General features: G+C 31.8%; 1 protein-coding gene across 1 annotated transcript in view; it reads left to right on the forward strand.

The window, feature by feature from the left end:
* LOC145322416 (uncharacterized) overlaps positions 1-15286 on the forward strand; it is a 70563-nt gene that overhangs the window by 14040 nt on the left and 41237 nt on the right. Inside the window, exons 3-15 of the mRNA XM_080164406.1 lie at positions 106-249; positions 1475-1541; positions 3588-3655; positions 5003-5117; positions 5348-5408; positions 5858-6296; positions 6675-6793; positions 7136-7260; positions 8024-8398; positions 8852-8995; positions 12599-12631; positions 13298-13410; positions 14731-14790. Of these exons, the coding sequence (XP_080020532.1) occupies positions 106-249; positions 1475-1541; positions 3588-3655; positions 5003-5117; positions 5348-5408; positions 5858-6296; positions 6675-6793; positions 7136-7260; positions 8024-8398; positions 8852-8995; positions 12599-12631; positions 13298-13410; positions 14731-14790 (1863 nt within the window). The remainder of the gene's footprint in view (positions 1-105; positions 250-1474; positions 1542-3587; positions 3656-5002; positions 5118-5347; positions 5409-5857; positions 6297-6674; positions 6794-7135; positions 7261-8023; positions 8399-8851; positions 8996-12598; positions 12632-13297; positions 13411-14730; positions 14791-15286) is intronic.

Here is a 15286-nt window from a genome sequence, read left to right on the forward strand (position 1 = left end):
TAAACTTGTAACGCTTCACTAAATTGGAGAACTCGGTCAGTTAAATGGTTGGTGAGATCCTTACAAAAAAAGTTTGGATATAACAGGACATAATCTTTCTTCTAGATGGTTAAAGAAAGACAAGGGAGCGGGGGGAAGAGAGGAAACGGAGGAGGGATGGATCTATGGGAAGCTGAGGAATGCCATGACCAGAAGAGAGACATCAGAAGCCTCAAGAGCACACAGAAATTTTATGCACAGATCTGTCAGGTAAGGATTTAATTTTTATTTTTTATTGGACCACCTACAACCTTCTCTTTACTTTTTTTTAGAGGGGGGGGGAATATTTCTCTTGGCCATTTTGCTTTGGAGGGTGGATGGAGGTATCCATCCCAAAATAGTCATGAACCTTCCCTCGACCTTTAAGAAGCGTCTATGAAAAGGAGAACAATATCGGTTCAGCGTTTAGCGATATCTTAATCTACAGACAGACATGTAGACTTCCTATTAGTATTATGTAAGAATAATGTATGTATGCACATTGTACATGGAACTTACTAGGAAAAATGCATATGTTTCTAATTTAACAAATTGCTTAATTTGAAATATGCAAAATTCTACAACAACAAAAAAAAACTTAATAGATTTTTATTTGTTTCAGTCAGTCAATTTTGCTTTAAAGATAATTTTTTATGCGCCTATGCAGAAGCTTTAGTTTTAGATTGTAGTGGGGGTAAAGGGGAGGTTGACTTTCACTCCCCCCCCCCCCATTTTGGAAATTTAAAGAAACATTTACAGCAACTTAAAAAATACAATGGATATGGAATATACTTGGATATCATGATAAGGGAAAATTGTTGTCAATTTTGGTTGCTAACATGGACATCATTTATTGGTCAGTTCTTTCATCCAGTAGGAGGGCAGGAGATAGGGTAAAGGGGGTGGATAGGGGGTATAGTTATTTTAGCCAGCTATGAGATTCTGTTAATAGAGTACATGATGATCTGTGTTAAGACCTAAATAATAATAAATCCATTAAAAATACATACAAAAAATTATCGAAATATATAAGCAGGAAGTTACCTGTCCTCCTTTATCTTTTTTTCAGGAAATCAAGAAGCATAATATGCTACCAAGGACAAAATTGTGTAAAAGTAGCACAACCACAAAACGTTAACAAAAATCTTATTCTGCAATAAAAGAGTGAATCTTTTAAAGAGTTAAATTTCTATTAATCTAACAAGTAAAATCTACATCCTGAGATAAAGAAAATCTTATATTATGAATATTTCGGCACGCTTCACGCAACTATTGTCCAACAAAATAAATATTTTACCACATTTATAAGATGTTTCTATCCACCATTTCCATTGCATGTTTAAAGAAGATACCTAGAAACTGTAGTTTGACGAAATTCTGAGGTATAGAACGAAAAAGAAAATACAGCTTTTTAAAGTTATATAATAGCTGTGCTTCTTAACATATTAAATTTCAGTTTGGAAAGTGTTTGGAGTGTTGGGAGTGCAAACAGTTTTGCTTTCATACCTGCAAATAACTATAAGGTTAGTTAACATTTTTGCAAGCATGGCAACTCTTTTTATCCGTCCGAATGTATGTCTATCATGAACGTAACTAAAATAAAAATATGGTGGTTCATTATAATATAATCAATTCTATAAATAATTTTCTGTCTGTCCATCAATATGGCCGAGAAAGTGAGCTTTACTTTGTTAATTCATAAAATAGGCATGGAATTACAGGGTGCATTGAGGGCAACCTTTTCACCCCCTTCTGAAACCCCTCCGAAAAAAGGCTGATAATGTCCTATAATGCTCACCCTGGAAACTTGGAAAGCAAAATTGAAAAGTATACAACAAATAAGATGCATTTAGAGTAAAGAAACAATGGGGGACCGGGGTATTGAAAATAATTATAAAGTTATGAAAATAAACCTAATTAAAGAATCTTTCGAATTTTAAAATTTGAAAATTCCCCTTCATATTTATCTATCTAATTATGTCTCAGTTTTTGTGGATATACATAAATCATTGGGTAAGTTATACACATAAATGGATTATTGTTGAATAGAAAAGTTGAATTCCGGTGTATACACACAAAGTAACTTGTTAAGCACTAATAAACCCCCTATTTTTAGGTATATTGAATATAAGGGGGGGGGGGGAGATAGTTTTTCGTTTGTTTGTTTATTACTTTAGGTCAGTTTATGTTAGTTGATTTTGGGTACTGCACTTATTAATTTTCGAGGAATCTTAGTATTGGCCCCAGGCAGAGTATAAGCAGTAAGGTAAATCTCGCTGTAGAAATGGCCCCCAGTGAACTGTAGAAACGAACCTAAATCTTAAACAGATATTACTATTCAATATACAAAAATCCATTTATATATCTAACTGTTATAGTAGAATGCTCTCATTCAATATTTCATAAACAAGATTAATTTAGGTGTTCCATTTCTTCCGAAATTGTGCCTACAAATTCTCCAATGTCACAGTAATAAAAAAGCAAGATTAAATTTGATGATTTATATAAGCAAAACGGGGATAAGGAAGAATTTCTAAAAAATCGGTTCTATTGCGGAATTGATAGAACACTAAATAAGAATGGGTTACATTGTTTCTACTTAATATGAAAATAACATAAAAAGCTGTTGTCTTTAAATATGATAATCTAAAATTAAACATAAAATTTCAAAATCGCTCGTACTTTGAATGACTAGAGAAACAGAATTAAATATACAATTTTTAGATTAAAAATCCGCAAGTGAATCAAAAAATGATGTTCTTAAAGGTCTTTTTATTGACCCAAGAAACTCGAACAGCCGCTAGCAATGGCATATGGATCTCTGTATTTAAAGCCTTGTTTTATAGTAGATGCGCTTATATTTTAGTGTTACTCAATGAATTATGAACAAAATTTTATTGTACATATAATTCATATTTTTAATTTTAAGCAAAACATAAAAACTTGACAATCTGCTAAGTGATTTAAGTTCTTATTTTTCATATGTTCAATAACAATGAAAAAAAAATACATTTTAACAATAATTGCAGTCAAATTGTCAATAAATGCAATTATGAGATTTTTAGATGTACCAGAGTAAATCAGTGAAAGTAAGTTAGGTTAATTGCAATATTAAGTACAAGTTGAATGTGTATCTTGTCCTTTTCTGTTTTGTGTAATTTCTAGTGGATGCTCCCCTAGCTCTGTATTCAAAGGGGTAGAAAGGGGCTTGAAAAATAGCTTAAAACCTAAATTCGCCTAAAAATTCCAGATGACCCAGGCCATGTAAAGCCTTCCTGAAATATAGAACCGAATTAGTTCAGTAGTAACTGAGATCTTAAACTTCAGGCATAAAATCTTTTCTACTTATTTTAATAGGATAAAAAATATACATTTGTATCATGCAAATTGGCATTGCATACGGCAAAACTTCTCTGTTAAAAGAGTTTAACGATTTAGCTCTCTTGAAATTATAGTAAAGCAGGAATGTTATATTTTTAAACTTTTTATTGCATTGTTGCTTGTGTTTTTTTGCTTGAATTAAGTGTAGCTTTTATTAATTAAATTTTTATTTTATTTTCCTTAAAAAGGTTGGAAAATTTGTGGAAGCCAAAAGACAGATATCAATTGGATATGGATGTAGCGAAGAAACGTATAGGTAATGTTTTTAGAAAGGAAGCTGCGTTATTTTCTATGTTAGTTTTTCTTGCGCTAAGGAGTAAGATGCGAGGTGGTGTCTTCGCCTTTTTACTACCAAATAATGGCCACCTGACAAATAAGTGTGCATGACACTTCTACATATTTTTAACATTCCTGTCCTCGAAAATTGAAAGGTTTTGTGATTATTTTCATAAAAAGTAATAGAAACTTAATGATATAGACAATAGTCAATTAGCACAACAATTAAAAGCCTGTTAACCCTTACAGATCGGGGGGGGGGGGGGGGCTCAAAGAGCCCCCCCCCCCCCTCTAGTTTTTTCAATCTCATTTTTTTTGTAGGTAAGATGGAGAGCTGTAACTTCATGACTTTTTAAGTTTAGTAATTATACGTCGGCAAGAGTTGATTTTATTAGGATATCTGGTCTGTGTCGGCCGTGGTGTCCGGTCAAAGTCGGTTGGGTAGCAAAAAAAATTAGAAAAAATTCTAAGTAAATCTTAATTTCTATATTATGACTTTTGTGTATAAGGTAGAAACCTAAAATTTTTTTGGTGAATACTTAGATATCAATGACCATCTGAGAAAAGTGGTGTTGACCGCTCCCTGACCGACTTTATGACCGATTTTTGTCCGGCTTTTAATACAGACATATATCAGGAATACCGTGACTTCTATTACAGCTAGAGACCTATAATTTTTTTTGGTAAATCCTTGAGCAATAATAAACAGATAAAAACATTAATTTGCGCCGCCAACCGCCGTTTTACCGCCGTAACCGCCGAAAATGGCGGTTTCCGTTATTTGCCGTTTTTTGGCGATGATCAGAAAAAGTAATTTTTTTGTTATGAAAAATAAAAGTTCGTCCTAAAATTTGGTCATCCTAGCTGCAAAATTGGCCGCTCTACAGCTGTTTTAAAATTTAGCGGCTGGCCGCTAAAAAGCGGCTAAGGAGCGGTCTGACTGCTATGACTAGAAAAAGTAATTTTCTCTAAAAATACATATGAACCACCAGAAAAAAATTTTACGTCTTTATCTGTACCAGGAGCCGAGATAGAGGGGGGGGCTCAAAGAGCCCCCCCCCCCCCCCCGATCTATTAAGGTGGGAATTGGGGCCCGATCTGTAAGGGTTAAAACAAAGAAAAGATAGAAGTCAATTTATGGTAAAAAAATTCATTTTAATTCACAGAATTTCCATAAAATGCAAAATACAATTTTAACATTTAGTTTTACTATTTATATTTTAGTTCTATCTATTTAACTCAGTCGTTGGACTTACGGACATTCCCAAGTTGTTACAAAAAATACGGCATTACTCAAAATATAATCAAACCATTTAATTTATTTTAGAGCAAGGATGGAGGACAGAGAAAGATTAAAATCTGAGGATAAAAATTTAAGTTTGAAAACGAAATACAGACTTCCGTCCAGCGAATCTATATTCATTGGTCCTAATAACCATGAGGTAATTATATTTTTTGGCCACCTGCATCGAATAATTACGTCAGTTGTCAATGTCATACCCCTTACATGTATGTATATTCAGCCTAATGTAGTAAAATTATCCATTTTTTAGAGTAAAAGCAAAAGTAAAAAAGTCAATTGCAGTTTTGTACTGTTTTTTTGTTATAAACGAGTAGTAACAAATCGACAGACATCATATTATATTTATATTGAAATATAATTATGTTGCAGGGCCAACAACCTGTATTTCCCAACGATCAGGATGCACATAATTGGAAAAGTATAGATTCAGGTACAAATTCGATGGTTAATCAATAATCACATATACTAAAAAGAAAATTTTAATTTCAATTTCGTTGTTCCCTCTTGTTAAGCCTTAGACAGCAAAAATTTAGTTTTTACTTTTATAAACGTTTCAGTGGTTATTGTTTATAAAACCGATAACAATATAAACACAACGGATATATTATTACTTGAATCTTACACCAGATTTTCATGTTCTCAAATAAAGTGAAAATTGCAGTGGGCTAAATTAAGAATTCTCGCCGTCCACTCCCTATTACTGGAGTAACGAACTGACAAATAAATGAGTTCCACATTATCAAGCTAAATTTACAACAATTTTTTCCCTGTCATAATATCTATGTATATTCTACAATCCTTCATAAACACACACTTTGCTTGTGTAATGCTAACAGATAATAAAACGTGTTTCTGATTACATTATTTAAAATTGTTCAGATAGTGAACCAGAATCGACTTCAGAGATACGACCAACGCGAACAGACAAACCCCAACCTCAGACAACCATCCAAAGACAAGCAACAATATCTAGAAATGAACAAATAACAACATTGAAAAAAGATGCCAAACCTGCCATAACTACAGAACCAATACTTAACCCTATCACAAAAACTCAAAATAAAAATCCTTTTCTGTTTTCTGAATCCAGTGAGAGTTTGGACCAAGTGCCAAGCCTACCGCTGGACAATTCTATGTTCCGGCTACCCTGCAGTGTACCTAACTCACCCTTGTTGCGGCCCCGCGGGGAGAGGATTATCAAACCCAGAGAACTTTCCGGTCAGTTTATCTATCCTGTGACCATTAAAATGACAGAAAATGACCCAAATAGAATTGAGATTGTGAAACTAGCGCAAACAGCCAAAGAACAGAATTATGGGTGATTAAAATATATATTTTTTTTTAAATTAAAAGAAAAAATAAGAAAAAATGGATTTTTTTATCTAAAGGTTTCACCTTGTAATGGTATAATTTTTAAACTAAATGATGAATTTATCATTTAGCATCTAGGGGCTCTTTTTTACGAAGGGGCAGAAAGGGACTAGAAAGTAGCTTAAAACTGTCCTAAGACTAATATCTGAAAATAAAATAGTCTAAAACCATCACATGACCTATGAGAAGCATACCTTAAATTGATAACACAATCGGTTCAGTAGTTATTGAGAACTTAAGCTTTAGAAAAAACCTTACTATTTTATAGGATATTAGACCAAAGAAAAGTTCGAAATAACCATATATTTTAATCACATTGCATTAGTGATAAGTCTGGAGGTAAATCTTGTAAGTCTCCAGGACCCCATAGAAGTCCGTCAACGGATGACGCAGTATCATCACGTAGTTCAGTATTAAGTGAAGGAGGAGGTTTTTCATCTCCAGGTCAGTCTAAATCTATTTAAAGTAGTGCACCTATTATATAAATAATGTCTTTTGGTGTTGTGTGACCGTCTTGGTATCTTACAGCTCTATCTCTCTGTAGTACTGTATAACAGTTAACTGTCTTTGTCTAAAAACTTTTATTAGTATTGTGTTAAATTACAAAATGCTAGTAGATAAATATTGTTAAATTTAGAGCAAGGTAAATATAATTTTCAGACTTTCTACATAATCCCCAAATTTTCCACTACTCAGAAATAATAATTTTTTTAGTTGGTGTACCATATAAGATAGTAATATTTAGAAAAATTTCGTTAGATAACAATTCTTACCTACTTTTGTCAGGTGGTGCGCATGTGCGCGGCAAACGGAAAGCTCCTGATCCACCCAGGTATGCGACATCTCCTGGCGGCCTAAGCAGTATTTCATCCAGTTCTTCTAGCTCTTCAAAGAAGCAGTCACGGAAAAAGGTTACAGTTGAAAAGTGAAATAAAAAATATAAAATCTACTTCAGTTTGACTTTGAATATAAAAGTTTCATGGACATGGGATGGTTCATCTGAAGGAAAACTACTTTTACTAAAAGCAATATGATATTGCGAGTTAAAAATTGACTAAATTTGGCAAAATTATATAATTTTGACTGGTGGATATTTTCCATATTATCTAATTATTTGTCCATATGCACCATAAAAGTTTTTCGTCGAGATTTTGTACAACCCCCCCCCCCCCCAATTTATTCCGAAATAAAAAGCTTGGGCGTCCTTGCCTTGTCCCTAATAAGTTAAATTATTGTTTCATGTTGTTGTTGTTGTAGCCATGATTCTCTGAAGTTAAGACTTAGATGCACACGGAGACTGGAAGTGAGAATCCTTTGGCCAATCTTAGATTGGTAAGCTTCGCGCACAGCTGATTGTATTCTATGTTACATTCCAAGCTGACCCGCAATTCTCGTGGAAGCTACTCAATTATTACATCACCCTGGCCTTGAGTTTTGGCAGGTGTTCCATATTAAGCCACCCTAATTAATGGCACTCTCATACGAGGAGCATGGATGAGGGAAAGCATGGTTAGAGCTGCTTGATTTGTAGACTCAGTTCTAACTTCCTACAATCATTGTTTCAAATATTCTGTTAGCAGGATGCAACATTAGAAAACGTGAAAAAAGTAAAACTGGGCGTCTTAGATGTTTTTTTAGGGCATTTCACTCTTCTCAACTGTCAAACTAAAAAAGGTTCGAGCCCCTTCACCACCACAACAACAGATTCCAACACAACCTCTGTATGCAATTCCAAACAAAAAATCCTCCAAAGGATTTGGAGAAAATCCGTCAAATCTAAATAAAAAATCAACCACAGTCTTTCACAATGAAGTTGAAAACATACAAAAGGAAATAGAAAGTCTTGCTGCAAGTGCTGGCAATGATTCAAGCAAGATTATCAATGTTGAAGCTAATGTTATTCGTGATAATAATACTACAACCGATGTTGATGATTTGATAGAGAGTCTTGAGAAAGAGAAAGAATGTTGGGTTCTGGAAAATGGAAAGCTGTTGCCTGCCAGGTCTCCAAGTAAACAAGAGCTTGCCAGCAGTAAGGAGGATGTTAAGGTAAGGTTTTACTTTTATTATATGGGACGTGAAACCTGAAAAAATTTGCATCGAAAGAGGGATGTGGGTGAGGATATATGGTGATATTCCTTGTTAAATCGCAAAATATAAAAGCTGAACAAATGAATTTTTTTTACAATCTTATAGAATTTAGGTAAAATCACGAAATCTTCAAAGTATTTAAGAGAAGTTTTGTGATTTTTAACTATTTTGAATTTTTTAGATAAAACATAATTTTAGTAACAAATCTACTCTATTATTCACTTTGTCTGTCCGTTGGTCAGTTCGTCTTTGCTACTTATGGATGTTGCCATCCTTGTTTTAGTTATTAGGACATTATTTGACATGCTGAGTCTTATAATTGCCCGTTTTACTTTGTTTTATTTTGACAAATAATTAATGTCTTATTGGACAATGTTTTAGAATGTTCTTTATAAAAAAAAATCTATTTAGGCACCTTTATCTCCTAAGCCTTGGTACAAACGAAGCTTACGCGGAGATACAGTTGAAAAGAAAAATAAAGAGAAAAAGACCAAGGCAGCCTCACCTGAAAATTTACCAGAGATTCCCAATGCTAGAGAAACAATTAAGATACAGGTAGACATTAAACTGTGGTTCTATCATTACTTAGCGAGATAATTTTTAAACAAAATATTGGCCAAATGTTAAAAATATATCTACTTCTTCTATAGCAGTTTTATTACAAATAGGCTTTTAATTAATTGAAAATTTAGCCTATTCAATAATAATTATTTGAGTAACTATAGGTAATTTTTAAAAGCGAAGCTTTTCTATAATTAGGGTCGGTCCGTCCGTCCGTCCGTCCGTCCGAGATAGATAGCTTTTATTCGTTAATTTAGGCATGTTAGAATTGTCCTATCGATTTCAAACTTTGCATGATGATTCCTGTAGTAGTTGGGTACGATTTAGAAAGCGTAGCAACTCTATAATCATTACCAGAATGTCCGTACGTCCATTTTAAACATGTTGATTTTTCTACTTTTTTAACAACAAATTTTCAAGTGTTTTAATTATCCGTTTGATCTGATTTTTGGTATATTGATTCCTGGGACAACAAAGAACAATATTATAAGCGAAGCAACTCTATAATCAAGTCCAAAATGTAAGTATGTCCATAAACATTATCCTATTTTTAAGCAGTTTTTCAACAAATTTACCTACAATTTTGATTCGACATTTATACATTAATGTTCCGATTTTTCAGTTCAGATACTATACAAGTGTTAATGTCCGTTTTTCCTACCGTTTCAGTGCTTCGCTTTTATGGATGTTGTCATCCTTGTTTAGCAATCTTTATCAAGTCTATGTGATAGAGTAGAAAGTTTTTACTGTCAGTTTTTAGTATTTAGATATAATAATTTTTAAATTAATTTGATTCATTTGGCCCAGTAGTTTAAAGATATTGTTCAGAAAGGTAGACCAAAGACCCACCCCACATTACCCACATAACTTAGATTTAATCTCCAACGTAATAATCCTTGATATTTGAAATTTTTGCATGACATGACCCTGTAGAAAATAATTCAGTCATTCACTTTCCCTAAATCTTAACTCTCTTTCTTTCCTATTCTCTCTCTCTCTCAATTTATCTCTCTATCTCACTCTCTCTCTCTCTCTCTCTCTCTCTCTCTCTCTCTCTCTATATATATATATATATATATATATATATATATATATATATATATATATATCTTTCTCTCTCTCTCTCTCTCTCTCTTTCGTCTCTCTATCTATCCATCTATATATCTTTTGTCTGTTAAAAATAAATCTATTTTTCAAGGTCTACTAACTATTCACCCTGAGGAATTTTAAAAATGAAAGTTTAACATTAGTTTAATTTTTTTTATTTAAAATTCTCTTCGAACCAATAATGTATAGGATGAGCAATTTTATAGATTTTAAGAACACAAATATCAAACTAATTATTCGACTACTTTAGAAAAAGACAACAAAAGATATTAAGAATTTTATGTTATTGCTCTTGAGAAATCTTGAATTTTAGAGAGAGAAAAAAACTGCCTGGGACATATATAAGGCTTTTATGAAATGGAAAGCTCAATCTATATACAGTCATTAGATTTTATCGTGAAGAATAATGTTTGCCGTTGTGGATTAATTGAAACATCAATATCTATGAATACGTTGATACCTATATATGTATTCAAAACTCTTAACTTATAACTTCGACTGAATTTTGTTCAGTTTGAACTCAACAAAGTGTTTGATAGAATAGGAGAATTAAAATATTATTAGCTTTGTTGAAATCTGTTAAAAATATTCACTGTATGGGAGACCCATATCGGTCCAGTGGTTGTATAGATTTTTAAAAACATGTACAGACAGACATCCTAGTTCTTTCCTATTATCCTGCTCCTCAAAAAAAATTGTCTTTCAATTTGTTGAAAACGTCCATCTTTTTTTGTGTGACAAGTATGCAAAACTTTTTTTCGCAATGCGATACGTTGACCTTCAGCTGATGGGGAAATCTAGGCCATTTTTGTGTTCATTCATTTCATCAAAAGTTTAACATGTCAGTTCTAGTAGTACCGCAACTTTATTGTTAAATGACAAAACTTTTTAATCCCATTATTATTTATTTGATATTGTGCTCTTTGTGCATTTATTGATTTGAAGTTATGACACATTTGCTGAAATGATTGAACATTTATTGAGACATACTCTATACTTTGATGCTCCATACATTTTTCAATTATTTGATGTTTAATTTTAATTTTTACATCAAGTAGATGATATATCACCAGAACAAAAACTACCTTGTTTCTCTCTATGTGCATCTGAATTCAAATTTCAGAGAACCAAGGCTACATACCTAAATTTTGTTTCTTACTTCTCTGTCGAATTAATATTTTTGCTCCTGTAAAAAAATGCCATATTTTGCTATATGAAGCTATTTTAAATGAAAGATTCTTTTAATAAAACATGTAAGAATTCACTTCATTTGTCTAAAATTAGAAGACAGTTTGAGTAAAATCTTAGCTGAAAATTTTTGGTGTTTTGTCATTTATTTCCTATCTAAAAAAATTCAATAATTTATACCTAGATTAGATTAATTAGAAAAATATTAATCTCACAATATTCTATCTTAATCCTGCAACGACCTCGTAAATTAGCGCTATCTGCATTTCAAACTATTTAGCCCTAGGTATCTAGTGACAAGGCAATTGGTCAAAAATTCAATATTTATTTATATATTTATATATTATTTATAATATGTTTTCACATTAAACCCCATTGGTTTTTATTCGAAGCTTTTTGAAAATAGGGGATAAAAATTTTCTAGTAAAACTAGAAATTAAAAATTAAAATTTTTATCATATTGCCTTTCCTTTTATCCCTGATCTAGCGCACATAAATAATTTCATAAATGCAAATAGTTCACTTCGCTTAGCAATGCTTGATTTGGCCATGAGAAAAAAATATTTTAGTAGCAGAGCTACCATACGATTAGGGTTTGTCCAAATGTCTATGTACGAAAATGTTTAAGGGATACTAATTAAAAAGTTATTCTAAATATGCATGACATATTTTTGATTTATTACAATATCTGCCAAAATTGAAGGTTACTCTTATGGTATGACTGTTAATAGATTGAAAAATTGTTATGTACATTGTACATAAACACTTATAATTTAGGCCACTATTAAGGGTGGGGGTATAAAAACCTCGGTTGGGCCGGATATCTGGTCATTTTTAATATCCGGCCGGATACCGGATATTAAAACTATCCGGTTTTCCGGATGATTTTTGACGCCGGATATCCGGTTATCTGGCCGAATATCCGGTAATTGGCCGGATATCAAACGTTGGCCAGATATCCGGCATTAGAAATCAGCCGGATATCCGGTATCCGGCCAAAAAAGTATCCGGCCCAACCCTAATAAAAACCCATAATTTCTTTTATATATTTTATATACTTCATATTAGAGTGTGATATATAGTTGACATATTAATTTTTGCAACCTTTGTCTTAGAAACGTTTTACCAACCAACTTCAAATGACTTTATAAATTAAATAGTGATTTGTTATCATCAAATGTTTTATATCTGATAAGTTTTAAATCATTAAAAAACTTAACCAAGCATTTTGATTAAAGAATTAATTATGTAAACAAAAACAATATTGCAAATTTGATTAAATAACAACCTTTTTTCATTTAGGAGAATTTTGAGGATAAATATTCTTATTTCACGAGGAAAGTTGATTTTAAGGACATACAGATGTTCAAATTCACACACACACACACATAAACACACACACACACACACACACACACAGAATAATTTCTTTTCCTCTTTCCCCTTCTCCTTTTTTCTGTTATGCTCCTTTTTATTTTTCCTACTTCTCTTCCCCTTTTAGTATTTTTACCCAATTTTATGATTCTAAAAAGGCCAGCAAAATTTTTGGGGATAGGGAAAAAAGAAGGTCAGTTTAGAGATTAAAAGGAAGGATAGAGGGGAAGGATGGCTGGGGAAGGGGTCAACATAAGCCAGTAACTGTTCAGTTAAAATAGTGCTTTCAAGTTCAATAATACCTATCCTACATCTTTCTAAACAACAAATACTCTTTTTCTGTGACTGTGCCAAAATTTTGTCTCCTACCCCATTGTTTCTTTAAATCCCACCCTCTTTCCTTTCCCCATAAACACTTTCAGCAACCTCCCCCTCCGGACTAATCGGGCGGTCAAGTAGGCAGATTGTGTCATTTCTATGCATTCTTTACAGTTACAATTAAACTTTTTTTAAAGCTTAAAGAGTGAAAAATAAAATATAGTAAATGTTACATAAAATCATAATATAAGAGCTAAACAACACACAAATAACATAGTTATGTGATATTAAAATCAGTGCTACCTGGTTAGAATGAACGAAGATCATGTGCACGACCTACCTGAAACACCACGCAGCCCTGCGGGCTTCATAAGGGCCAGAATATTGCCAAGCTCACCGAAACTGGATAGGCCAAAATCCAGGTATTTATACAAGTTCTTTCTAGATTTACTCTTTAAATCTTTTGTGTTGTTATTACATCGACATCAGATGTAACTTACCATAATAGAATACCATTTATTGTTGACATAGCATTAGGAAATATTAATATTGTAATAATAATAACCTTAAAATCAGGCGTACTATTATCATAGACCTCTTTTTAATAAATGCATTGAAATTATTTATCGACACATTAAATCTTTTACAGGTTTTTTCTAGATTAACCTATTGCTCATTACATAACAATGTAAATATTTAATTTGTCTGCTCAAGAAAAAGCCCTCATATTTTAAACAGATAAGCTTTTATATAATTAGAGTCTGACCGTCATTCTATGGCAATAAGGACTTATATGTTAATCGAAGCATCTCTACAATAGTATATAAATTCATCGATATCGAATATCCTCAATTTAAGATATTTCTCGACATATTTAAATCAAATTTTGCTTACTTTTTAAAAACATTATTTTGTTTGTTTAACATTAAAAGAGCAGTCACTCAATGTTGGTTACTGTTCGTCTGTTTATTAAGCTTTGCTTTTTTGACAACCTTGTTTATATCTATACTAGTAGAACAAGGCTGACAACTAACTATTCAATTAAATAATTAATAATTTTTGTTTTTTTTACATTTGTTAAATGGATTTATAATTACTTTGATCTTACACCAGTTTATCATGTATACTCTAAAGTAAAAATTGTAGCATTCTACAAGAAGGATCTTCCCCATCCCCTCCCATTATACTAGATTGACGAATTTCTCATTAAATGACAGGGGAAATAGGAACCAAAATTGACGACAATTTTCCCTTTGTAATAATGTCCACGTATATTCTACATCTATATTCTTAAAATCTTTTTACTAAAACTAAGTTTATTATTACTTACAACTTTTACTGCAAGTAGAATCAATCAATTTGCGCAAAATACGTAATCATATTTCTAAATGTGACATTTTTATAAACTATTTTTTATCCAGACTAAATCTGTCAACATTTTCAATAATATCAATTTCAATATTTTATTTGCAAATTTATCAATTAAAAATGCAGTTATAAGGGCATTGAACCGTATAAGTTATTCGCCCCATGCCTCTATTTAGGCGGATAAACAATCATAAAATGACTATTGGACATCCATATACTTGTCATATCGAAAGTATGTTTAATAAGATTAACAAGACCAAAAGCAAAGCACAAGAAACTAATATATTAAATATTTATAAATCTATTCTGGATTATTTCAATAAAAACATGTATAGTTTTAGTTTTGATCAGTTAATGATGTTTAATTTTTTTAGGCCAATATCCGGACTGATTGGAATAAGTGACTTAGACAGACAGGCAGCTGAAATTATAAGGTATTATTTTTTAAATATGATAATTTTTTGTACTATAGCTGAAATTCTTAAACTAGGTTTTTCTTTGAATAAAAATATAAATTAACTTTTGTGATTAATAGGTTTGACTTATATGCTTATTTATATTTGATTATATTAATTGTACAAAAAAATCCCCCTTTCTTAAAAATTGTTATTGTCTTTGCTGAAGTTCCTAAAATTAATGACAAACTTACAAAGATGAGCAACTACTGTGTGTTTATTTTACAACTTTATGAAAATAAAAAGTAAAGCTAGCTTTTAAATTTAATGGCATCTAAGCTTTCAACATTGCAAAGGTTAGATTACAGATAAAAGGATGACAATATCCATAGTTAGAGAAGCACAGATAAAACTTTAATTATGATTTTTTTTGTATTTAATTGACAAATACAATGCTTCCAAAATTTTTCATCAATTAAATTAAAACTTCATTTCAAATAAACAAAGGCCAATAAAACGTTAGACAGTAATAATA

This window comes from Acartia tonsa, chromosome 6, assembly GCF_053477335.1.
Source record: "Acartia tonsa isolate MP-2025a chromosome 6, ASM5347733v1, whole genome shotgun sequence".
Taxonomy (NCBI): Eukaryota; Metazoa; Arthropoda; class Copepoda; order Calanoida; family Acartiidae; genus Acartia; species Acartia tonsa.